The sequence below is a fragment of the Cyanistes caeruleus genome, chromosome 9 (genome assembly GCF_971803275.1).
Source record: "Cyanistes caeruleus chromosome 9, bCyaCae1.hap1.1, whole genome shotgun sequence".
In the NCBI taxonomy this organism is placed as follows: Eukaryota; Metazoa; Chordata; class Aves; order Passeriformes; family Paridae; genus Cyanistes; species Cyanistes caeruleus.
The window spans coordinates 23,335,210-23,360,209 of NC_141709.1; the positions used below are offsets into that span (position 1 = coordinate 23,335,210).

The window sequence follows — 25,000 nt, forward strand, 5'->3', positions numbered from 1 at the left end:
AAAGGTCTGTTTGCAGCAGTTCACTCCTTATATGGCCTTGAATAAACAATTTCTCACATACTGTCCTATTATTTTCATTTCAGTATTAAGAAAGCAAATGAACTGACAAATATCACTCACTAAAGCAAAATTATAATTTGCCTATCTTAAAAGCTTTTAAAACAAAGCACTAGGTAAACACCATTTCATGGAGGTGTCCTAGAAGATTATGTCCACAGTGTTTAGAAAAATGCTTAACACAGGAAAACGCCCCCTGTGGCTCTTGAAATTGTGGTCAGATGATGGTGCTGATAGCATTTGTTTTATATCTTCACTATTTCTCAACAGCCCCTGTAGGAATGAGAGTTGAGTTTTCAGAAGTGGGAGTTTGAGCAAAGGTAAGGCGATATGGAGCTCTCACCCTCATCTAAAACATGCTGCTAATGCCTGTGACAAAGTTATCAACCATATGGTCTAGTATGGAAAGTCTATAATACCTCATGATGCAGAGCCTGAAATTTTGTGACTGGGGGCATCCACTCTGAAACCTGAGGCACATCCAGACACAAGAGAGATTCACTTGAAGAACTGGGGTTTTAATCTAAAGATTCCAAAATAGGACTAGTTAGCCTGGTTCTATTTTACACTAAGTGCATTTCATACTTGCAAAGTATTATATAGGAGTATTCAAGTGGGCAGATATTGTGAAGTGTCAAAAAAATGCCTTCACACCAACCTCTCCCTGAGCCATTAGTATAGACAGCAGGAAACAGTACAGAATTGAACCACTTCGTTTACCATTGCAAATGATATTACCAAAAGGAGAGAATAAATTTAGAGATGGCATGGAGCTGCTCTAAATCTCAATAAGGAACAAGAGTAATACAGTACAGCTCTAGAAATACTTTGTTATTTGAATTTCTCTTTCTGTTTCAGCTACAGGACAAAACCCAAAGTCATTTACAGTTTAGTAATATTTGCAAAGAGGATTTATATTTAAAATAGTAAATCTCCCCCAAAAAGCCATACAAAAGTATACAAAAGCATTGTACATATAAACAGTTTCTGTACCCGTATCTCTGGATCCAAGTCATGTGACATCCTTCAATCTCACCAGCCAAATGTTATTTTGTTTGTTTTCCTAAGCTTTTTAAAATATACAAGAGCTTTTCTCCATTTCCTCAGATTTAGAATAACATATTTAAAAGGCACTCAGGACTCACATTAACATCTAACCAACAGCCAAATATGTCATATTTTATCCCTCTTAGCTCACTGATTACAAAGCTCTATTAACTGAAAGACAGCACCAGTTCACAGAGATAATCAAAAGGTCAGTGGTTTATGCATGAAGCCCTGGCCTTTCAGTGAAGTTCTGGGACTTAAGCTCAGTGTTAGTTTTGAGAAGGAATAGACAAAGATTCAATGTCCCTCATCACAGAACCATAGAATTAGTAAGGTTGGAAAAGATCAATACGAGTCCAACCATAAACCCAGCACTGTCACCCTCAACACTGAACCACATCCCTGAGCACCACATTCACACATTTTGAACACTTCCAGGGATGGTGACTCCACTCCTTCCCCAGGCAGCTTGTTCCAATGCTTGACCACCCTTTCAGTGAAGAAACTTATTACCTGGAAGAAGAGACCAACTCTCACCTGTCTACAACCTCCTTGCAGAAGCAATAGCATCCAGCGAGCCTCTTTTTCTCCAGACTAAACAACTCAGCTCCCTCAGCTGCCCTAGACTGCAGCCTCACACTCTTTTTCCCAACCTGACAGAGCTGGCCTGACCCTTGCCCTTCCTGTTTTCAAATTTTATTGATCTATAGACTTCAACAGTTCACAGCAGAACCAGAAAATATCTGTGTACCAACATGGGAGAGAGGTGATCAGCAGCTGATGCTTCACTTCTTGCAGTGTGTACCCGCAGTACTGGCAGCCTCTGCTAATAACAATTGATTGAGCTGCAGACCTGGGCACTAATCCTGCTTCCACTGATTTCCAGGGGAGAATTCCAGAGTTTTAGCAGAAGAAAGGCTGGGTTCTTTGAATAATGATATTTCATCCCTAGCATTTCCTGACCTTGTGTGTCTCTCACTGGCTCTGCAAAGAGCGTGTGGGAATGCCCCAGTTACCCAGTGTTAAGTTTTTGTTCTCCCAAGAAATACAAAGGGGAAAAAAGTTACAAAAATGTCTGTCAATATAAGAGTGCTAGCAGATACAAGAAGTGATGGATTATAATAAAGAAAAAAGTTATTTGAGTCTGTTTTGCCTGACAGAGTCTCAACATCACTTGATGGATGATTTGCCAGGGTTCACCATTTGTGAGTCATGCATCCACCTTAAGCTACAGCACTTTGGAATACGTGTATCTCAGCATCTAATCAGAATGGCCTGCTCTAACACCCTCACTCTGAAAAGGGTGCACAGCAGCTTTTATTGCAGTTTTGTTATCCACGATAACACGATTCACCACCTGCAATTCTCTTTTCAAACTTTCCTAGTTTAAATGAGAAGAATAGAACTGTCTTATCTTTATTTTTCCCCTATGGAAGGGAAAGAAAAATATTTATTCTTAATCCATAGAAAGCAAAGAGAATGGAGGTCATTTAATCTTTAGCTGCATAATGTTAAGCCTGAAAGAAGACCTCAATTTTTTTCAAAGGTCATACTTCATAAATCCTGTATTTCTGTACCCAGTTGCTCATATCTCTCTACTGCTACACATAAAATAATTGAAACCCTTTGTATCTGCACTCTTGTATTTATAATTTCCATACTTGTTCTTTAGACTTCGCAAATTTTAGGCAAAGAAAACTGACAACTATCTAAAGACCAAGCATACATGCTTGGATGCCCTTACAGTCTACAAGAGACCCACTGTTTTAATCTAGATCACTTGAACTATACTTGAAGTATGTAAAAAAACCCATATTTGTTGAGGGCTTATTTTCATCTTATTAAAAAAATATACAGCTTGATTAGAAAAGTACAATTTAGGCACCTATTACACTCAGAAGCTTCTTTGCAGTATATTTTACCTACTACTTCAACATACAACCTGTATCATTTCATTGATGAATATTTGCACAAATTGCACTGGTTGGTTATTATCAGATAATTATTAAAAAATTCTTCTTCACAAATTTTAGCAAGAACAGTATTAATTAAACGGTACAGACATTCACAGTGAAATACAAACCTTTGACACCTATAGCACAATATGACGGTTCCTTACAACCAGTTTTATACCCTTTTAGGGCTAAAATGTTAATTTTTATCTTTCACAATGAATGTAACTTTGCCTCCCAGCTTCACCTTCTTTTTCATGTAGTTTTGTTAAGTGTTGTCATGTCTAAATATGCTGCAACTATAGAACATTTCTTCTTTAGTTAATTAGTGTTGTAATTTGAAAGGAAAATGTAATAATTACTGATGTAACAATAAAACATGGACATACTGTAGATAACTCTGGAATTTTAACTAGGAAATGTAGATTAAAAAAATTATCTTCTGTCCTCCTTTCAGTGAGCTGTCACCCATGTGCATATCTTACTTTCATGAATTGAATATTTTGAACACTGCCAACTTTGTCTTCATATTTCACAATCATAAACATAAAACAAATATGATGCTGCTAAATAAGAGCTTGAAATACAGTCTTCTTATAGAAATATGTATGTCTAAACCAGCTTCTCATTTTATTGATTGCTCTGTGCAAAAATATGAAAGCATAAATAATAGGAGTTGATTTGTTTTAATTTCTTTGCACTTAGCCATGGCCTCAGCCTAAAGAAGGATCTAACCAGAGTCTGACAGCTAAAGATTAACAGTCCTGCCATACCAACAGGCTTGACAAAGGAGCTTAACTTAATCCTTAAGGCAGTATAAGATGTCTTATGTGTATTACTGCATAGGAGCACAACTTTAATAAACACAGTGTAATGTAATTTTCAGTAGTTTTACTGATGTCAAGTATGGGATATGAAGCAAAAAATAATTTGACAGATCTATTTGTTTTCCAAGGGAAACTATTTTTTAGAGATTACTTCTAGTTTGAATTTCAGCCACAGTGCTTTGCAAGGACTGGTATATAAAAAAGCAATTAAAAAAAAAGAGACAAGCAGATGCAACCTCATCATTCATAATCATGAGGGACTCAATTTCAGCTAAACTGGCTTACACGTTGCTCTGTTATAGCTGTTTTTACCTCTGATCTCAGTCACAAGGTTTTCATCCACTTCCTGTGAACAATGCACTTCAATTTTAAGAAGTTTTGAGAACTTAAATAGCAGTTAGGTCCATGGAACTAGTATGACATGGATGAGATAACATTTTGCACCTCCAAGAAGAATTTATCTTCTTTATTTGCTACATACTGTGAAAATTAATGAACATACCTGAAAGTTCAAATGCTAGGACATTAATTTTCCATGTTAATTTTTTTCACATTATGCACTACAAATATGAGATGTCATCTTCATAACACACTGAAAAATATACCTAGAAAGTGGCATAATTAAAAAACACAATTTCTGAGAAACTTTTAATAAAGTTGATGCATCAATCAACTTATTTTGTTTGTGTCTGTGAGAACTGAGAGAAGCACACTGGCTCAGTCTCTTTTTAGCATACATTCTATTTCCAGATGCTCCTAGTGCATCTGCCTCACTGTGCTCCTTAGCAATAAGAAACCTCAAAGATAGGTCTGCAGGTCCTGAGAAGTGTCTCAAATCTCAATTTGATCTGAAGATACATGCTATTCCAGCTTATATGGATGTGTGTGCATGGGATGCATTCTCTTCCATCCTGACAGCACTGAGAGCTCTGACAAAAAGACTGAGAGCCACCTTCAGCTGAAGCCCAGGATGCTGCACACCCAGGGTCTTTCAGGAGAGCAGGAGCATGATCCCTGCACTTACAAGTGGGTAACAAGCTGTGCCAGTTTCAAATCAGCACAGCTGGGAGTGAAAGGTGATTCCAAAGCTTCATTTCACTTTCCATCCCAAAATGTCCACAGGCATAATTAAAGATACCCTGAAAGCTGTTTTGTATTACATAAACTGCTACAGATCAAAAAGGTTCACTGTGCTGGAAGAAATCAGACGCATTAATACCAGAGATACCCTCCTGGCCTTGATATCCCTCCTCCACATGTACCAGCAGCAAAGTACCTCAATTATGCCCTTAAACCATCAGGGACACATCGACACTACCCATGAGAAAGAATATTCAGCATATCTGTAACTAGGTTCATTGCTTCTTTGCACTGCTGCTGAGACATAAAGCAGATACAGCAAAAGTGAAAAAAAGTGAAAAATGCAGCTCTAGTTTTGATTCTACTTGTAAAAAACCAGAGCTTTTGGCTATTCATAAAAATTAAATCAAAATTAAATCCATTAATATGATAATTACATATGGAAAGAGTAACATTAAGGCTCAAAGGCAAACCAGTACCTTGCTAGTGAAGACATTACTAAATATCCTATCAGCAACAATTCTTCACTGACCAAAATTAAGATAGTTGTCAATCTCTCCAAAGCAATATATACATGCCAGAGAACACCAGAAGACAAATGAAAACACAAATATTACAAATTAAATAACCTGTGCATACAGAAATAGCCATGTTACAAGCAAAAAACAAACAGCTTCATGCTCAAACATGATTTTGTAGAGCAAAGAAATTAAAATATTTTCTTCAGTAAATATCTGCCCAGTGAAAATAGCAGATTTTGCTATAAGTGATGACTCAGATGACTAAATCATGCTCTGTGAACCAAATTTAGTGTCTCATTTCAAACTTTGAAAACCTGATCCACAACATCATCTATCATATTAGGCTTCAGTACAAGAAAGAAATTATGAAAAATAGTCTTTTTTGTTAAGTGTACTAAACATGTGGCAAACTAATGACCACAAATTAAGTGACAAGAGTACTCTGAGTTATAAACTCCAGTCATATAAGGCAAAAAATTCCTGTCAGTGTGGCAGAGGACTGAAAATGCTCCTCTGGAGCAGAGTTAGGAAGCCACTAGGACATGGACCAGTTTTTTGCTGACACATGCAAGCAAATACTGACCAAGCTCCATACAAGCAACCACATGCCAGCACTGCCCAGGAGTTGCCTGTAGGGCTCACAGAAGCTCCATGTGAAAGCGACATAACCCCACCACGTATGCTGAGCCCAGGACAATAAACCCCATCTTTCAGTCAAGCTTATTAGTTCTGACTTAGCAACAGGCAAACTGCAGCAGCTCTGCTGCCAGAGCACAGCCCGAGCATCTCCAACCAGCTCAAAGGGAGGGCAGAGCGCGCTCCCGTCTGCTGGCAAAATCCCAGCCTGACATATGCTCAGACATCATGTCAGCTGGCACTGGGAAAACCCTCACTGAAGGGCTGGGTATTATGTACAGTCCCATTCATGGCCAAGGCAGTTCTCATGGATAATGTGAGCAATATTACAGCAAACTGTCTCAGGCTCATGAATCACTATTAGAAACAGAAAGAAATCTGGAGCGGTGTTACAAAGAGAATACGTAAGTAGGTGAACAAATGGAAATAGCAGTGACTTTGTTATAGGTGTTTTATTTGTAAAATGCATTTTACATAGTTATCAGTAATATCAACAATGACCATTTTGTGGAATATAAACTCTAAGATAAAAATTATTTAAATAAAACACGAAGTGTTTTGTCATATTTTGTTTTTTAAAAACAGGAGCAAAAACAGGAGTTCACCTGCAATTACCCAGGCACAGGCAGATGAGCTGAGCAAGGACAGGCAGTGCTAACTCTGCATTGCTTTGGCAGCTGCATTCAGACCACTGGCTGTATTTTGAGGTTTTATGTTTCTATTTTAGAGCCAACCAATACACTGAGATGTGTGAAACTAACCCTTTAACAGTAGCATTAGGACTAAAACAGACAGCAAACAAATTCAGGAGCACATGTGACACTATTTTAATCTCCATGGATGAAATTAAGCCAAGTGTCAGAAGGACTGACCCGAAGATGCCACTCTGAAAGCTGGAGAAGAGCAGGGAAGGCATAGCAGAGATTGGACAACAGCACATACTCCCTCTGAACTCTGCACTGTGACTGAGGATAAAGCTGGGAAAGCACTGCTTCCATCTATTTGGCCAAAAGCTTTCCCATAAAGACCATGGACAAGTCTCAGAGACCATGTTTTCTAAACATGTCCTTGCTGTGGCCAAAGGTTCAGTCTCTTCAAATACAGGGTGTACATAATTTGGATAGCTAAAGTTAAAGAACAGCTAGAATACCAAATGCAATTTCAGTCCTTGGCACTGCACTTAAGAACTGTCCAGATGTGTTGTTGGCATGTCTTTGCCACTATTCCCCGGGCACTCCATGTAGATTCCACCTATCTTGACCTCCAAATGCTGCAGAAAGCAGCGTGCAGAGCCAGCCCAGCTCCAGAAGACACGTGGCTGTGGAAGACCAGGATTTACTTGCTCAGATACAGTGTGACTATTCTGGTTTCAAGCTAACAAGGCTGTCTCAAACTACACTAGGCAGATTTACTGACCCAGCCTCTGCCAGCCTTGGCATCTCTGCATCATTTCATCAGCCCACAGCCACGTGCTACCTTCCTGCCTGCTGTGTTAACTGTGGTTGTTTAAAATATACTGTAAGATTATTACATCCCTTGCTGTACTAAATTTGGTGTGTACTATGCATGAAATACAGTAGAGTTGAAGCAGAAAACATTGTATCCTATGACAAGAGAGGAATGGCTTTGAACTGAAAGAGAATAGGTGTTGACTGGCTATTAGGAGAAAAATCTTCACTATGAGTGTGGTGAGGCCCTGGCACAGGCTGCCCAGAGAAGCTGTGGTTGCCCCATCCCTGGAAGTGTTCAAGACCAGGTACTACAAGGCTTGGAACAACCCAGTCTACTGGGAAGTGTATCTGCCCATTTCAGGGTAAGGAGTGAAACAAAATAATCTTTAAGGTCCCTTCCAAGCCTAATCATGGTGGTTTCTAGGATTCTGTAGTTATGTGCTTCCTCAGATGCTGTTTTGTACAAGTCACTAGTGTGAAGTTCACTGAAATGGAACAGAAGTGTCTATCCACAGAGAACAGCAATGCAGGCAAGAAAGTTTAGAAGGGAATGAGCCTGGCTCTAACTCATGTCACTGCCTGCAAAACACAGCCTGGTATCTCAAACTGGGAGAAAAGGTTTTCACCTCATGCAGGCAAACTGGTAAGCAGCCCATACTCCATGATGAATGCAGTCTCTGGAACCCTGTTTCTCAGCCAGCCATTTCTTAAACATAACAATAGTTCCTTTAACTTTCCTGTGCACAAGGCTTGGTACAGGTTGCACAAATTTGCACTGAGGAATTTTTCTTTTCTTTAGAGCTAGCTCTTAGACTGATGATCTGCTGAGTGTTATTACATCTACATTTATGACCTGCTATACCCGGGGGCAAGATATATTTTAACAGCACAAAATTTACAGAGTATTTTGTTTCTGCAATATTAACATCATGCCAATACCTGAGGATGCTAATAACACACTAAATTCAAAAGATATTATTTGCTAAACAAAAATGCATATTCCAAATATACTGAACGTTTATTGAGAAACATTTTCCTCTTCCAGGTTATTTCTAACTAAGCCATTTATTCTGTAATGGAAATTTTTCTGCAGCTGCAATGAATTCCTAACCTGTTGTATTCAACAAGACACACATTTATATATTCTTGTTCTGTGTTACTTACAACAGTCTGCATTATTAAATCTGAATTAAGGAAACCTGATCTATGCTGCCTGTATACCATATAAACCCATGAATGTTCCCTTATCTTGGACAATGAACACTTTGTACTACACTGTCATTGTGAGAAAATACTCTACCAATCTATCATCTTTCCCACTCTGTTTTAAAATTACCCAATCTTACTCCAAAGTTCTCTTACAAGGTTTCAGTAAAGATTCAGTATTCCCTATTGCATGTAATAAACACACAGTGCTTCTCTTCCCTCCTGTGTCACTCTGAATACAGCCCAGCCACAAGTGCTACCAGATTTACCCAACCCCAGTTCAAATGTGCTGGATTTTCTACAGCAATGTGTATGTGTTCCTCAGTGCCCAGCTCTGTCTTTCATATAGACTATCAAGGGACACCTCAGAGCTCCACTTCTCCATCTGTATTTTGCACTTCTGTTACAAACAGATGCTCTGAAGGCAGAAAGTTTCAGCCTTGACTCGTTCCCTCACTGCCTAGGTGACTTCTATTTTTAACTGCATTTGCCTATTTTCAGAATGACAATAGAGAACAAATAATAGCAAGTTTTGAACTGAAAATTCTTGTTTTTCCAGCTGACAGCAAACTTTAGCAGTTAACCTGGTCTTAGCACTTCAGCTTTTAACTATGAGAGAAAGAGTGAAGACTAATGGAGATTGCTTAGGGATGAGGTAAAACAAAGTGAGGTTAAAGACCATGATGCTTCACCTCACTTCAAAGTAGCTTTTGTGCTGCCACATCTGCTTATATCAGCACCAAATGACTGCTGATTTGATCATAATTGCCCTAATTAGGAAGTTCAATTAATGCACTGAGTTCTTCCTTCATCTCAATGCCATCTCAGCATCAAGGATGTGCACACGGAGCAATACTGAGCAACACAGGTTAAACTCGAAAGGAAGGTCACTGGGAAAAGGAAACTACCTGCAATATAATGTTTTGAGGATACCACATAGTTAGGATGACACTCAATATCCACTTATGCCCCAGGACAAGCAGAAAGGGAGAATTTAAGGAACTCTATTGAGAGATATCCATCAGCTGTGAGCAAAAATTACATTTCCTGTCATTGAAAATCTCATTTAGTTCAGACTTGCTTCCACCAAGGATTAAAAACCTTCAGAAGAACACTTTGTCTTCACAGGAAGATGAAAATAGCCTAAAATGCTCACAGTGAAAGATCATGTGAAAAAGAAGCGCACAATATAGCAACTTTAAATGGTTATCAAATATAATATACTTCAACACATACTAAAAATACAAATGTGGTCATTGAAATTAATGCTGAAAGAGAAGAGAAAAGAAAAAAAATTAAGGGGCTATGCATGAGAAATGAACAAATTTCACCAGGAGACAAAGTGTCACCAATTCCCTGCCTGAAAGTATTTTGCAAATACATTGAAATAAGAATTTTCTATGTTCACAAAAGAAGACAGGTAAGCAGATGAGAGAAACAGACAGCACCCACATATTAAAATATGATGTGTATGATATTCATAAAACAGAAAAAAGGATATCCCAAATCAGGATAATTTGTGAAAAATTCGTATAATCCAGAATGTGTTAAAAAAAAGTGCACAAATTAACATCTTCATGCTTCTGCAGTTTTTCCTCTTCAAACAAAAAATAGAGAAAAAAGCCCCAAACCAACAAAACAAACAAAACAACAAACAAACAAAACAAAACAAACAAACAAAAACCCAAACTAAAACAAATGAACCAACAAAAAAAATCAAAGCAAACCTGCTTTGTCTTGGTCAGCTGCAAAAACAAGCATATCATTTATGGTATATAAACCAATATATGGTATCAGATATTGTGGTGAGATGTGACTTTTTTTAAAATTTGAGAAAATTTAAACACAGTTCTACATCAACTGTTGACCTGACTACCTACTATTTATGTTTTTACTGAAATAAATCATCAATATCTTTTGATACAGTCTCTGAAATAATCTTTTTGCTTCAGTTTCTATTAAAGAATAAGGCTATAACACATCATGTCACACATTACAGAGGGTAAGATCTGCACCTGGTATAAACTCCAAAACCATCTCTTGTTTCAGAATGACAACTATTGTCTCTTCTTTATCTTCCCAATCACCAGGAAATGATCAGAACATTGCTAGTTTGTGGTTGGGTAGATTTTTATCCATCATGCTACATTAATGAACATTTACAACATCATGCACTAGATGCATACCAAGCATCTTTCAGTTTTCAGGGATATTTTAATATTTAACAGTACCTGTGCTCTTTTGAGATGATTTTTTTAAGCAACAGATCCTGACCTCTGCCTGGACTTACTACCCCTGCTAGATAGATTTCATCTTTAACAGCACTTGTTTTAGAAAGAATTAGTCAATACAATGTTAACTGTAAAATATGACATTTTCTTACTATCCTAGATAACATTTCTCTTTCAAGCACACACTGGAGTCAGAATTCTATAAAAGCTGAGTCCAACTACAGAACACAGCCTTTTTCATAAAATAAATGTATAAACTGCACAGCACCTGATACTTACATATAAACATTTAAAAAATATTTCAAGATATTTTAAGTAGAAGCAATGCCCTGCTAGAACTACTGGTTTCTTGCAGAGATGTCAAGCAACCTGGAAAACAGGAAAACATGCCATAATTTGCTGTCATTGCTGTGAGCTCTGTATTGCTCTGTGTGAGTAGCTAGAGCACACAGAAACTGCTAAAAATTTTAGACAAGGATCATCAAAATGAAAGTTAGCCTGAAAAAGCACACTAATGAAGTAGCTCAAAATTAAGAAACTGTAAAACACAGGACAGTTATTATTCAAAAGCTGGCTAAATCTGGAAGAACAATTGTCTCTGCTCTCTGTGTGTGGATATTCACTTACATTCCCTGACTGTCATGGTATTTTTTTTCATTTTTTTTTATTTCAATATGCCAACTTTAAAAGGATTTAAATAAACCTACAGCTTACCAGTGGCAGAGAACTGTGGTACCTAAAAATATAAAAAGCCAGGAAGCCAAGAGAGCACTGAGCAAAGGGCATTTTGGACTCCCAACTTGCCTAGGTCTCTGACAGATGGAAGTGTCCCCAGCAAGGTTATTCTAGAATAAAGTCTCCCCCTTGTGGATCTCTCACATAATAAAAACTCCATCAAATCCTTAATTGCATAATAAAGTTTGTGTTCCTTCCTTTGCAGGTAAGAATTTCAGGGGCAAATTAGGAACATGTCATGAAATCATGGTACGTGGTTTACTTAACTCTGTGGGCATGATCCCATCTCAGGCAAGACAAGCTGTTCTGCTGTAAGATACATTATGGTTCTGTGATAAATTTAAAAAACACTAGAATCTTCAAAATAATTTGATTCCTTCTCATCTCTATGTTTAATTATGAAGGCTGGTTTAGTGAAGCCCCTCAAAACTATCCAGCCCCAAACGTCAATGGTTTAATGAGGCAAAAATTCAAATTCCAAACTCATTTGACTTAATAATTACTAAAAATAATATAAAATATGGCAAGATTCCCACCTGATTTTAAGTGCACAAAGTTTATTATCCTAAAAAAAATTAGTTTCATCCAAGAGCAACTTTTTGCAACTCAGAGATTAAGGAGCTATAGCAGCACTACTTGCGGAATGACTCTTCCTCAAACACTTCATTAACTACACTATTCTCTGATCTGCATTAATTTAGAGGGATCACCAAGATTTCTTTGCATATGATAACTCACATTATCATAAATTAAGAAATCATGGTGATCACTTAAATTATCATGTTGATCTCAATTCGCTCTTAAGGTATTTTAAAGTGTTTCTAATAAATCATACATTTTGACTGCAGGATTGATTTTAATTTTTTTTTATTTTCTAAGAAACAAAATCCTTGATGGCTTGAAATATTATTCAATTACATATGTGACAAACTCATATTTTATTTGCAGCACCAACTGTTGAGTCAATACTGGGTAAAAAGCTTTTTAACTATCCAGAGACATGTTCTCACATACACCTCAGAATCATAATACAATGGTTAAATATTTATTTCTTGCAAGTTCTGGGATAGTGCTACATTTCCTACTTTCATTAACATTCTCTTATTTGTATGCAGTAATTGCTTTAAAAATATTAGCATTGTAATTTCTTGCTAGCAGTATGATAAATCAACAGAAAGGCTTATCCCCATTCCTCCTCACAGAAGAGTATGATTCTGCTTCCCTCAATGCCAGTGACAAAACCTCTTTAATTTCAGTATACCACTCAAAGAAGTAATGAAAGATGTCGCTTTGACAGTGTAGTCCTGTCCTTTCTAACTGCAGAGCAGATGCAGTAGCTAAGCAGTGCTACACTCAATGTGCCTCTGGAGGAAGCAACAGCTCCTCAAAGTAGAAGCCACCACTTCTTCACTTTCAGTCCTTGACCTCTCAATAATAGCTATCAGCAAACCATATTTTCTGTTCAAAATGTGAGATTTTTTTTTAGGATACAACATCTGGCAATCGGGAACAAAAAGAGATACCATTTATTCATTTTAAACATCCATCAACAATGTCAACTGCTGTTGCTCTGGGACAAGCAGAGGTGAAATGACAAGAATCCATTTTCGTCTCTGAATTCACAGCATTTCTAATTTTTTTTTTGCTCCAAGAATTCAGCTCAACAAAAATTAAGTACGCACTGCTAAACTGTGGAAGGCTACTAAAGCTAAGTGCAGGGGTTCTGATCTCTGATGCTTGACTCTTGGAAAAATGGGCTTGCAGAAATTATGAAGGAAAAGACTAGAAAGTCCTGCAAAAAACCTCTTCAACACATTAAAAAAAAAAAGACATCTTTTACTGTATTCTCAGAGACTGCCTGCTTATCTTGACAGTATGGATGAGGAGCTACAATTCCGACTGAATATAAAATAAAAGGAGAAAAATAATTGGTAATTACAATATTGCAGGCTATATTTAAAAATCATTGTTACTTAGTACTAAGTGCCCAGATTTTCTGGCAAATAGTCTCCATACATGATCATCCAGCACCACTGAATGAGGGGTATTGCTAGTAGCGACAGACATTTGTCATACATGATATTTCACAACTAGAACAATTGTTGAATTTTATCCCTGAAGAGAAACATCTTTACTTCCACATACTTACACAGCTTGTGTGTCAATACTCGCACTGTGATTATGGATTAATAACTTCAGAAACTGTCATACAGCCTCTACAAAGATGTGCAGACTTACTTTCATTAAATGCACCAGAGTAGGTACAACACCATGTTGTACCCATACATGAACATGAAAGGAGATTTTCCTGTTAAAGCAAATTATGGGATCCAGAAACAAGCACAAGAATGATCCAGACATTCAGTCTACTGCTATCTGTCATTCATGCGTGAACACATACCAAGGATGAATTTTGTATAATGGTCATTCAGCTTCAGGTCATTCAACCTGACAGATAATTCCAAGATTCTATATGGGAAATTAAGGAAGCTATACGGTGAAAAATCTACCATTCATTGTCATTTCACACCATCACCTCTGTTCTATCAAAAGAACATGTACCATTGCTGAACTCATTCCTGCCTTACCTTCGCAAGCCTGTTGTTCTCAAACAACACATACCTCCCATCTCCTTCCAGACCTCCCAGTCTCTTCAAATATCATGTCCCTTTCACAGCTACAGAATTTTACCTTGCTCTCTTCTTGCAGCTCTCTTCACATTCTTGAAAACCTCCCCAATTCCCTCATTTCACTTGCTATTCAGGCTGTCTTCCCTGCAGTTTGCAGTGTCCCACCCAAACCACATGTTCTCTGAACGTGTTTCACCATTCCTCAGTTCTTGCTATCTCTCTCCCTATTCTTACCATCACCAATCCTGCACCCTTCTTTTTCCAAACCATGAATTCCTGCGATTTTTTGTATTCTCTATTTTTTATTATGCATGAAACCTATGTATTCTGGGATTGTAAATCCATGACAAGTACATGGACTACCAAATTAAATTACAAAAATAAATACATCATTAAGAGACAAAAGTCCTTTTCTCCTTTAGGGTAATGCAGTGTCCCCACTGCTCTGTATACCATAATGGCACAGCTCTCTGCATGATCTCATGTGCATTAAAATAAGACAAAGCAAGCTGGGAACACAGCAGGGATAGCAGAATATTCTTTTTGACCCACAGAAGTTAGGTGGAAAAGTTATTAAACCTTCAGCAGATTATTACTGTGAGGCATGAGCTGTGTGAAATGAAATTCAGAAATGAAGTATCTGTGGTGTTTGGGCTATATTACAATATATTAAAAAGCCAAAGGATCACCTTTCTCCAAAACACAGGGAAACATTAAAATTACCCTGGAAAATAATAGAACAGTGATTTTAAGTATGGCCTGTTAATGAGAGCTGTTTGTTTCTGGAGAAACCAGTATGAGGTGTTATCAGAACTAGAAGGCTACTCACACATGCATCCCATAAAACCCACAGAAGTCTTTTTGATTACTGCTGCATATAAAAACCATGTGCACATATATCCACACCTATCACTACAGTCATGTTCAAGAAGAACAAAAGAATTACAAGAGTGCACATCAGACAGTAGGAAGCCCAAGGCCAAACTTGCTTTTTCTATAGACATTACATTTGAGAATTTCCAGGACAACCATGTAAGAAAGCAAATAAAGCCTACAAGGCACCATCATGTGCTATTTTTCTGTGTTAAGAGGCCTACAGATAACTCTTGCATAGAAAGTTATGCCAGAAGGAACAATAAAAATCTCTGTATATCAAAGTCACTAGTCTTCACACAGTACCTCTAAACTGAGCCCAGTAACTCATTTGACAACATATCTTTCAGAAGGTTGTCAGTCTGGATGTGAAAACCTAAGAAAGTTGTGAATCCTCATTTCTCTTGCTTATTTTCTAAAGTAAATTTTTACTGTAAGATGTGTGTGCACTAAACAATATCTGGGGTTTTGGAAGAGGAAGACCTTGAAATTTCCGGTGAAAGCAACAAACCCCATCCAAAAAGGAGAGGAAACTGCCTTCTGAGAAAATTACTGAAGCTTGATTATTTCTCTGGCATGGATGTGCCACCTTGCTCACTTTATGTCACTACATCTGTCCTGTGAGTTATCAAAGCTTAGTCTGCCTATCTCTGGTAAACAAGTCTTATAGTCTGACAATACAGCCTGGTAATTCCTCTGTCAAGGGGAGGGACATATTTTGTTCACCATTAAGGAAGTGCCCCCAATTTCTAGAGTGGAAACTACAGGTGACAACTTCTGCTTCCCAGAAGGGAGATGAAAAGGTCATTTGTGCAGGAGACATTTATTTTTCCTATGACAAAATTAGCTAAGAATAAACACCTACCTATTGACTTTGCCCTCGAGTAAATAAACCTCATTCTTTAACCCTTAATAATATCATCATAAACATACATTTGTACTGTACCTAGAGCATACAGCATTACAAACATAGCACTTCACCCTTCCCCCGCTTCTGCTGTGCGAGGGAGAAGAGCAGCAGCGGCACAAACACCCAACCTCGGGCTGGAGCCCGGCTCTGACCCCGGTAATTCCTGCCTCCTGGCCAGGCGCGATGGCACCCGGAGGCCGCTTCAGCCAGCCTCGACAGCGAGGCAGGCAGGGCACGCCGAGGGGAACGGGGCATGTCACGGGGGGCACAAGGGAGAGCTCGGCAGGCTCGGGGTCGGAGCCTCCCGAGGGAGGCCGGGGCAGCGCGGGGTGCCGGTCCCGCGGCCGGTGGCTCACCTTGTGCTCCAGGACGCTGATGTAGCCCTCCAGGAGCCCGGCCCCGACGGGCAGAGCCGGGTGGCGCTGGCCGCGTTCCGGCGGGCGGCTGGGCACCGCCGCCACCTGCTGCTGCCGCCGCCGCGCCTCCGGGTGGCCCCCGCCGATGCCGATGCCGCCGTACATGAGCAACAAGCTGGTGCACATGGTGGTGAGCGCCAGGCAGACGGCCAGCCCGTGGCGCTGCGGGGGGCAGAGAGAGAGAGCCGGCTCAGCGGGCTCCCCCCGCCGCGGGGCTCGGCGGGGCGCGCCGCTTCCCCGCCGGCGCAGCCGCAAGTTTCACCCACCAGACACCCGGCAGAAGTGCGAGGAGAGAACTGGGGAAGCCCCTCCGTCCTCCTCTCTGCCGCCTCGCCAGCCCGCTCCCGTGCCTCCCTCCTTCCCCAGCCCTGCTTCTTCGCCTCTTCTCCCCTCCGTGCGCCCGGCTACCCCGCGCCTCTCATTCCCGTGCCGCCGTCCCCCTTTGGGCATCTCATTCGTGCATTTTAACGAGTGTTGGGGACCGTAGCGCTTCCCCCCGCCCAGCTACCTCCAGCCTCGTCCTTTAAGCAGATCGGTTTTCTGTACGCTCCTTAAAACGCACACACACGCAAAAACCCCCAAACCGCCAGCAACACGAATAAAAGAAAGCAGGCGGAAAGTTCTTGGCCGCCGGCACCAAGGTTTGACCGCCTTCGCGCGATGCCGGAGAGCCGCGGGGATGCAGCCCGGCGAAGGCTGGAGCGTGCGCCCGGTGCCCGGGGCAGCTCCGCTCCGCGCCGCTCCCCTGCTCTCCTCCCCGCCGCCGGAGCCGGGATGAGCCGTGCCAACAATGCACTTACCATCAGGGTCTTCATTTTGTGCGCCTCTCGGCCGCCAGTCCTCCCGCTCCCCGCTAGGCTCGGCATGGCGGGGAAGCCGCAGACATGGCTCGGCCAGGGAAGCGCCGCCGTGGCGGGGATTAGGGGGGAATTACACTCGGCCGGACCCTCGGAGCCTGCCAGAGCCGGGTCCTCGGCTGCCCCGCCTGCCTCCGCCTCCGCGCCCGCCTCCTGCTGCCGGCGCAGCGGCGACTTCAGGGCAGGTGGAAGTTAACTTCTGCCTCCCGCTCGGGCGCTGCTCCGCTGGCGAGCCCGCGGCGCGGGGGGCGGCACCGGGCGGGCACCGGGCGGGCACCGGGCGGGCACCGGGCGGGCGGCGCCTCTCCAGCCCCGAGCGAGCAGGAGCAGGGGCAGGAGCTCCTTTCCTCCCTCCCTCTGCCCAGGCCTCCGTCCTGCTTGTGGTACCGGGGCGCGACCTTCACGTTACATTATTTGTATTTTTACCTAGTGGAAAATTTCTCGTTCTCCCCCCGCTGCCTGTGTTTCCTGGAGCTGGCAGCGACCAGGCAATACTTTAAATTCACGTTAGTAAAAAAATAGACGCTCTCAACTACTTGTGCGGTGCTGACAATATCCCTTCACACAATCTTGCCTAAGCTCTAACAACCGGTTTCAAACCCTTTTGACAGAAGCTTTCTTCATCTTATAAATCAAATCTCACAGACTTGCTCCCCATGTCATCTCTCTGGTTTCTGAAGGCGGACATTTTCCCAATCTCACAAGCAGCCTTCTAAAGTTTTTTATTCTTTCTTTGTGTTAATAGCTTATGGTTCAGTTGTGAAAACTTTATCAGACCTCAAATTACACAGATCTTTTGCTGTGGGAATTCCACGTTTATAAATGTGCCCCTTCTAAACAAGCCATTTTTAGGGTTTATCTCTTACAAAGTTATTAGACTGACAGCATTAAAAAAAAAAAAATCTGTCTCCTAATCATGGAATTATTTCACTTGAAACTACTCATCGAAACAGTAGCTTTAATATATATCTTCTCATCTAACCTACAGCTATGTAGTATTAAAAATTACATTAAGGAGAAAACTATCAGCAGGGTAACTCCACCGTGGTCACAATAGCACCTTTCTCAAGGCTGGAATTGTCATTGAAATCCATTTTTTATCTTTGTTAATTCATTGGAGGACCAACAGTGAAACAAATGCCATCTCTAGCATGGGCACAGCATGCTGCAATTAGTGCCTTTTAAAAAAGGAAAAAGAAGCATGAAGGTGTAGTTCACCAGCGGATAACGCAGTAAACACGCTTTGTCATTTCATAGAAGATGCCAGTTGCACACACACTTGCTGTTTATGCAGTTTGTAGGGTTGGTTTCAACAGAACCAGTTGTTCAGACAAACAGAGCAATGTAAGAAGAATCTTATCAGGTCCTGGTAATTCTTTATTATGTGGTTGCACTTGACACTCAAATTAGTGAAACAAAGGACCAACTTGATGAATCATTGAAAGCAAATTATCTGTGGCTCTCCAAGGTTTCCTATAAGAGACTACAAAAAGCAGCTCATGCATTTTACAGTGCCGTTTCTCAACTACCAGCAAGCAGGTTGCTGGTGACTGACCTTTTTGAGTCTTCCGTATATATTTTGCCATGCCAAAATGAAGCATCATTTTTATGATTTAGGCTCATGGCTCTATGTTAGACATCTGTTACACAGTATGTCTGACCAAATTCATTAAACTTACGGGTTTTGGTAGAAGAGGCTGATTTAAAAATCTACTGACAAAGGAGACAAACTAAATTTTCTAATTTAATGCTTGACTTGAATAATGTCCAGCTTTCTGCTTGTCAAGTATTTAATTAGATTGCCATTTTGGTCATAGACCATATTCTTGGCAGTCAAATGCTCACTGAAACAAATACAGTAGTGTAATGTAAATCCTACGGAGGTTTTTGTGTAAGTACAGGAACTTTAAAAATCATCTGGAAAACAGCCCAGCTATTTAATTTAATTTTAAATTCCTATGAACTAATAGTTCTAGCTATCTGGAGGTTTGGGGTTTTTAACGCTATTGGAATCTGCATACATGTAAATATGAATCTGTATACCCAATAGCTAGATTTGCAAGAAGAGCATAGGCTGCACTTACAAGCATTTAATCAACTTGGAAATGAGTCAATACAGAAAATTTCTTAAAGTCCATTTGACTTTCTGCTTCAACCAATTTATTTTCTGTATGCAAGGGATAATGAACAATCCATGCATTTCTATTCCTCCTTAGAGCTGAGGGTAAAGACATATTAAAACATAAACATCTTCTTTCCCTAGCCCAGGAGGAAAAGTGGCAAAGTGGTAGTAGGTCTTTTCAAACAAGTCTGACTGAGGAGAGCTTTTCATCTGCATGGAATGGTCTGGGTTGTGTCCTCTTCAAACTTACCCTTCCCATTTTCATCTGTCTTGTAGCTACAGGCTACAAAATAGCCATATGGAATAAAAATCTGCCTGTGACAGCTTCAGGAGGACCTACGATGCTAATGACAACATAAAAATCCATGCAGAATGAGAAATCTGTGTAAGAAGTAGTGGTGCAGAGACAAACCTCTCAAAACTGAAATGGACTTGGAGCAACAAAGCTCTTTCACTGATTCCTAAATAAAACTGCTCAAATGGCAACTTCCCCTGAGATGTCTGGATGTATGAAATAACTACCTTCTTATAATGCATTTTAGCCCAGTTTGTTGTTCAGAGATTTCCTTAGATAGATATAAAATAACCCCTTCAGGGTATAGCTGATTTCTCATGAAGTTCATATAGAGATTATATAGCATAATTTACACCTTAATCTAATGCACAATTATAAACATATTTTTGATATGATGATTGGCCTGCAATGAGTACTCAAGTGGAGAAGCCTCTGTGCCAGTGTACCTCAGCAACTGGTAGCCAAAATATTCAGTGGAATTTGGGATGAGGGCGATGGTTGATGTTTCTGTTGATGATCCAGATGTTGTTTTCCCTAAGTGAACTGTCTACTGCCTGTGTGATCTCGCTGTCCCTGTCTTCTTCCCACCGTGGCCACAGGCAGTGTGTTTGCACATGCAGTCAGTAATGCAGTAGAATGCCTCTAAACTGGAAGCTGCAGCTACCCTTCAGCCTTGTCATCTCCCCAGAACAAAAGCCCAGACAGTCTTAAATGTTTAATTATTTTGTGACTCATTGATGGCAGTGTGGCTCCTTTGCTAAAAAAAAAAAAAAAAAAAAAAAAATTAGAGAACTGATTTAAATCTGTGACTAATTTTAAAGAGAATAAGAAAAAGAAAGCTTTTGTTTATCTACTACCCTTCACAAAAGAGTGAGAAGAAAAGGGATCTGGTGTGATATAAGTAGTTAAACTCTAGGTGAGTTCTGCAGGTCACTCTGCAGGAGTGCTTAAAGCACTTTAAAACATTCCCATCACACTATGTGTATGAAGGTGTTTTTCAGAAAAATATTGGTGATAGATGTGCTTAAAATAGATTGATGGGGAGAGGTTAACTGTATCGGGACCCCTTCAATATCCTTATGGCTTTGAAATGCAGAGTTATGAAGAGTTGATAGGTGGGAAACATGAGAAAATATTTGTTAAGTATTTAAAATTAATCAAAAAGTGACTCCTGGTAAGTTGCATCATTTTGTCATTTCCATTATATTCTGTGGTCTGTGAAGCCCTGGATCTGTGTCCTCAGGAGCTGGGCCTCCTGGTCCTACTGAAATAAACTCCTACAGCCATTTTATCCATGTCTGCTTGCTGGGCCAAGAAGCTCACTTGGAAGTATAAAGCTCCCACTTCAGCAGCCTCATGAGGGTTGAGCTTAAACCATGATTGCTAGCATAGAACAGAATATTACTTGTCCTGGGCCTGCAGCCAGTGACATTTGGGAGGATGGCTGGGTGTGCCACATTTCAAAGGAAAGAAGCAAGCTTTCTTTTTCTTTGACTGACTACCTAGAAAAGTAAGAGTAAAGGTGCTAAAGAGGTTGGAATACGATGGAAGTTTGTGTGGATTAATGGACAGCTGGGCAGTCAAATGTATATAGGAAATGAAATATAACACACTGATATCACCTCCATGTGTTGTTTTATTATTTATGTATATATGAAATTTTAACCTCGTTTTCCTGAGAGAAAGGGCTGCATTTTTGCCTTGCAACACAACCAATGGAAAACATTCAGCAGCCAGCAAAGTAATGAGCCTACACTATAGATTTTTCAAACTGCCCAGTGATTCATGAAATGCTTCTCAAAACTGGAAATATGCATTGAGGATTGGTCAAAAATGGTAGAAACAATATTATAGATCAGTCAATACTGCCTCTCCTTTATGAAAGCAGGCTGCCTTTGAACTTCTGACAGAAGCAAACAGTGATAGATGCATAAAGAAATGAAATATTGCATGGAAATAGAAGTGCAAATGAAAACAGGAGGGGGAAATAGTAAGATAAGATCTGCTGAATCTGCTGTTTTCTTCCTTCTTATTTCTAAGTTTTCTCCCCAATCTAAATAAAGGTATTGGATGTTGCAGAAACAAAGTCTAGATCAACTGAACCGACTCATCTGCTTTAAAACCACACTTGAAACACTGTGCTTCATTCTAACCACTTTTTTAGAAGTTAAACTAGACATATCCTGGAATATACAGTGCACTCAAAATTCCTCATTTAAAGTCAGAAACGTTGAAGATTAAGAAATTTGCATAGGAGGCTTGAGATGGAGTTTACCCAGTACCACTTGTGGAAGCAGAACAGGCATGACCAAGAACTTCTTCAAAGCCTTTTGTTTTACTGTTGTCTACCAAAACAAGAGAGGGAAGGCATATATTCTGTATATAAACAAAGCACAGATTTAACACATGGACTAAAGCAACTCAGGACATTCTAACTATGATTTGGTGAGAGATTGGATAAATTTAAATACAGGGTATCTTTGCTGTAATATACGAGATCTTAAGAGGATCCTGAATGGCTCAGTTTTCAGTCTACATATGTTTGTTCCTTTAGAGAGGAAAACTACATCAACAGGAAGCCAAAATGTTAAATGAAACAGAATTTCTAAACTTTTAAAAATAACTTAACAATCAACTATCAGATATTAAGCATTAGAGCAAAAAAGGAAGCAAAGAAGGATAAGTGCTCATTATGGATCGTTTTGCAGTTCTTTATGTATTATTAGAAAGTCAATAGAAAGCTCTCCTGCTATTTCTAACACAAACATCGCTTATGATGACAGGCTGAACAACAACTGCGGCAACAAGGGGATCCACTAGCATCCAACTGAAAAGGCACAGTCATAGAATCAAGTAAAGTCCTTCAGGGACCAAGCTGTACACATCTTATGTTGGTAATAGCTACTGTTCTTTTCTACAGGTTTAGAGGAATCATCTTTACTATCCATACAGTATTTCACTATATATGCATATGTGCTAATTCAGAGCGGTAAGTGTGTTAATGTACAATTAACAGTAGAGAGAGTAGAGCAAAGCAGAGCAAGAGAGAGCAGCTGTCAGTGACTTCTGCCACAGCTCAGCAATTTCATGCTTGAGTCCTGAAATTATGAAGCAGCCACCTTTGTAATGTACAAATGTCTTCTGTTTACCCAGCATACTCCAGAGACAGATACATAAATAAAGTCTTGGGGGACACACCTTACTGATGAGAGCTCCTGAGTACTCTTGTTTCCCAAGGAAGTTGACAGAGATGGAAGGAGGAGCTCTGCATTCGGGTGAGCTGCCTGTTATGACAATGTTGGTTCTGGCCACTTGCAGAGCCAGATGAAGACAGACCTCTGCTACCAGACACCAGGGATCTTGGGCTGGGGTGCATTCATTTGAAAGGTATGGAGACAGTGACTGTGTTTATGTAGCTTACTTAGTTAATTGCAATTGGACATGGAATCTAAACCTTCAAGAGAATACAGAGAAGCTATAAAATTATTTCCTGTGTACAAATCAGGTCCTACAAACCACCCTAGACAAGTCTTCTAGCCAGAATAAATAAGTATTGTAGGAACTAGCCTGAAACAGTGGGAGAGTTTCCTCACTGCAATAGATACCTAACTGGATACTTGAAACCAGCTGCTGAAACAGATGGATTGTTTTCCTTTATGATGTGCTGTGTCCTTGTTGAAACATTTCTGCCATACTATTGATATTTGTCACTCTTAAACAAATACAGAAAACAGGCCTTCTCTGCTCCATACAGGATAGATATCTTTGGTGTCTACTGGCATCCTCAAAACATGGATTAGAGCAAATCCATGGCTGCATGCATTCATTTTTCTTTCTAACACTTCAGGGCAGAGGACCAAGTTCAGCTCAGCTGCAGAGCTGGATCCAACATTTCCTGCAGCAGCTGTACCCTTCTTTCTTTGAATTGTTAATAATACGTTATCACATTCCCTAGCCTTTGTCACCCCCACCTGCCTTGTGGTTTTTATTCAAGTGACAGAACTTCAGAAAATCCTGTACTTTTCCCAATCATGAAATACATTTTATTCAAGGTGATGATTATATGTCTATTCTCTCCCATAAACTACAGGGCCAGGAACATACTAACTGGAGTTTTGCTACAGTGCTTTTACTGCCATCGGATTATTTCCTTGGTGGGAATTGCATTTGGCCTCACTCATATTTATCTATTTACTTTATTTTTCCTTTTAATTTATGGTTTATTTTGGTTTAGATGAGATTAATCTGATGTATTCTCCTTTACAATAGTTTTGCATGATAGTTAATTTTATTTGTTACCAAAAACCCCCAAATTCCATAAGGTTTGTTCCATTTTGCATGTGCCTGGTACTTGAAACGTGAAGCTGAGCTCTGAAGAGCATGTGCTGTTTCTATCCTGACTTCAAATAAATGAGGCCTTAGGCCATTTACCGTTTAGACCATAAATTCAGATGTCAAAGGAACAGGTGGTAACGTGACACAAGCTGTTCTTGCTCATTGTATGAGCTTCCTCTGCTCAGTCTCCTACCGCTTCATCTCTGTCACAATCCCGAGTCACTCTCCAGCAATGGTTCCTCCACTTTGGCGGGTTCAGTGTCTGTCCATTGATAAATGAGAGCTTCTTTGCTTCTAAGCAATATCAGTCTGGAAAATGTGGAGCTTGGAATGTGAAAGCATGTCTATTCTGGCACATTAACCCAGGCACAGAACCACATCACTGTGACTAAAGCCTTCTGGGATAAAGCTGGCTCACAGCACCCAGTCTGGAGCCTGTTGCAGAGGAGCTTGGGTCCATCTGCACATCAGCTCCAACTCATGAGCAGTCTGCTGTGTTGAAGGGCTGTGGGATGTGGTTCAAGAACTTGCAAACAGTAAAGAACCAAAGCTTAGCAGAGAAGTGAATAAATGGGCATGATATATTAGTGTGAAATAATGTAATAGTTGCTCTGTGTTCAGTCACTGCTTTTGGAGATGCTTTTGGTATATATTTTGATATCCTGCTCATATTTTGATATCATTCTATTTGCATGTCCAGACATGGACAGGGTTTCTTCCTAAGTGAGGAGAGAAGGAATTATGTACCAGTGTTATTTGTATAGCTGGCTCAATCATTTTAATCAACTGACTTTGTAAATTTCTTTGGATCCTCAATAA

General features: G+C 40.1%; 1 protein-coding gene across 2 annotated transcripts in view; it reads right to left on the reverse strand.

Annotated features, from left to right (window-relative positions):
* Nucleotides 1-25,000, reverse strand: part of ST6GALNAC5 (ST6 N-acetylgalactosaminide alpha-2,6-sialyltransferase 5) — a 119,841-nt gene that overhangs the window by 51,178 nt on the left and 43,663 nt on the right. Inside the window, exons 1-2 of one of the 2 annotated variants that reach the window (XM_086841405.1) lie at nucleotides 17,373-17,665; nucleotides 16,513-16,734 (exon numbers count right to left, since the gene is read on the reverse strand). The exons of the other annotated variant lie outside the window; for it this stretch is intronic. Of the exons in view, the coding sequence (XP_086697531.1) occupies nucleotides 16,513-16,734; nucleotides 17,373-17,438 (288 nt within the window). The 5' untranslated portion in view covers nucleotides 17,439-17,665. Of the gene's footprint in view, nucleotides 1-16,512; nucleotides 16,735-17,372; nucleotides 17,666-25,000 lie in introns of those variants that run through there. 2 annotated transcript variants of the gene reach the window in all.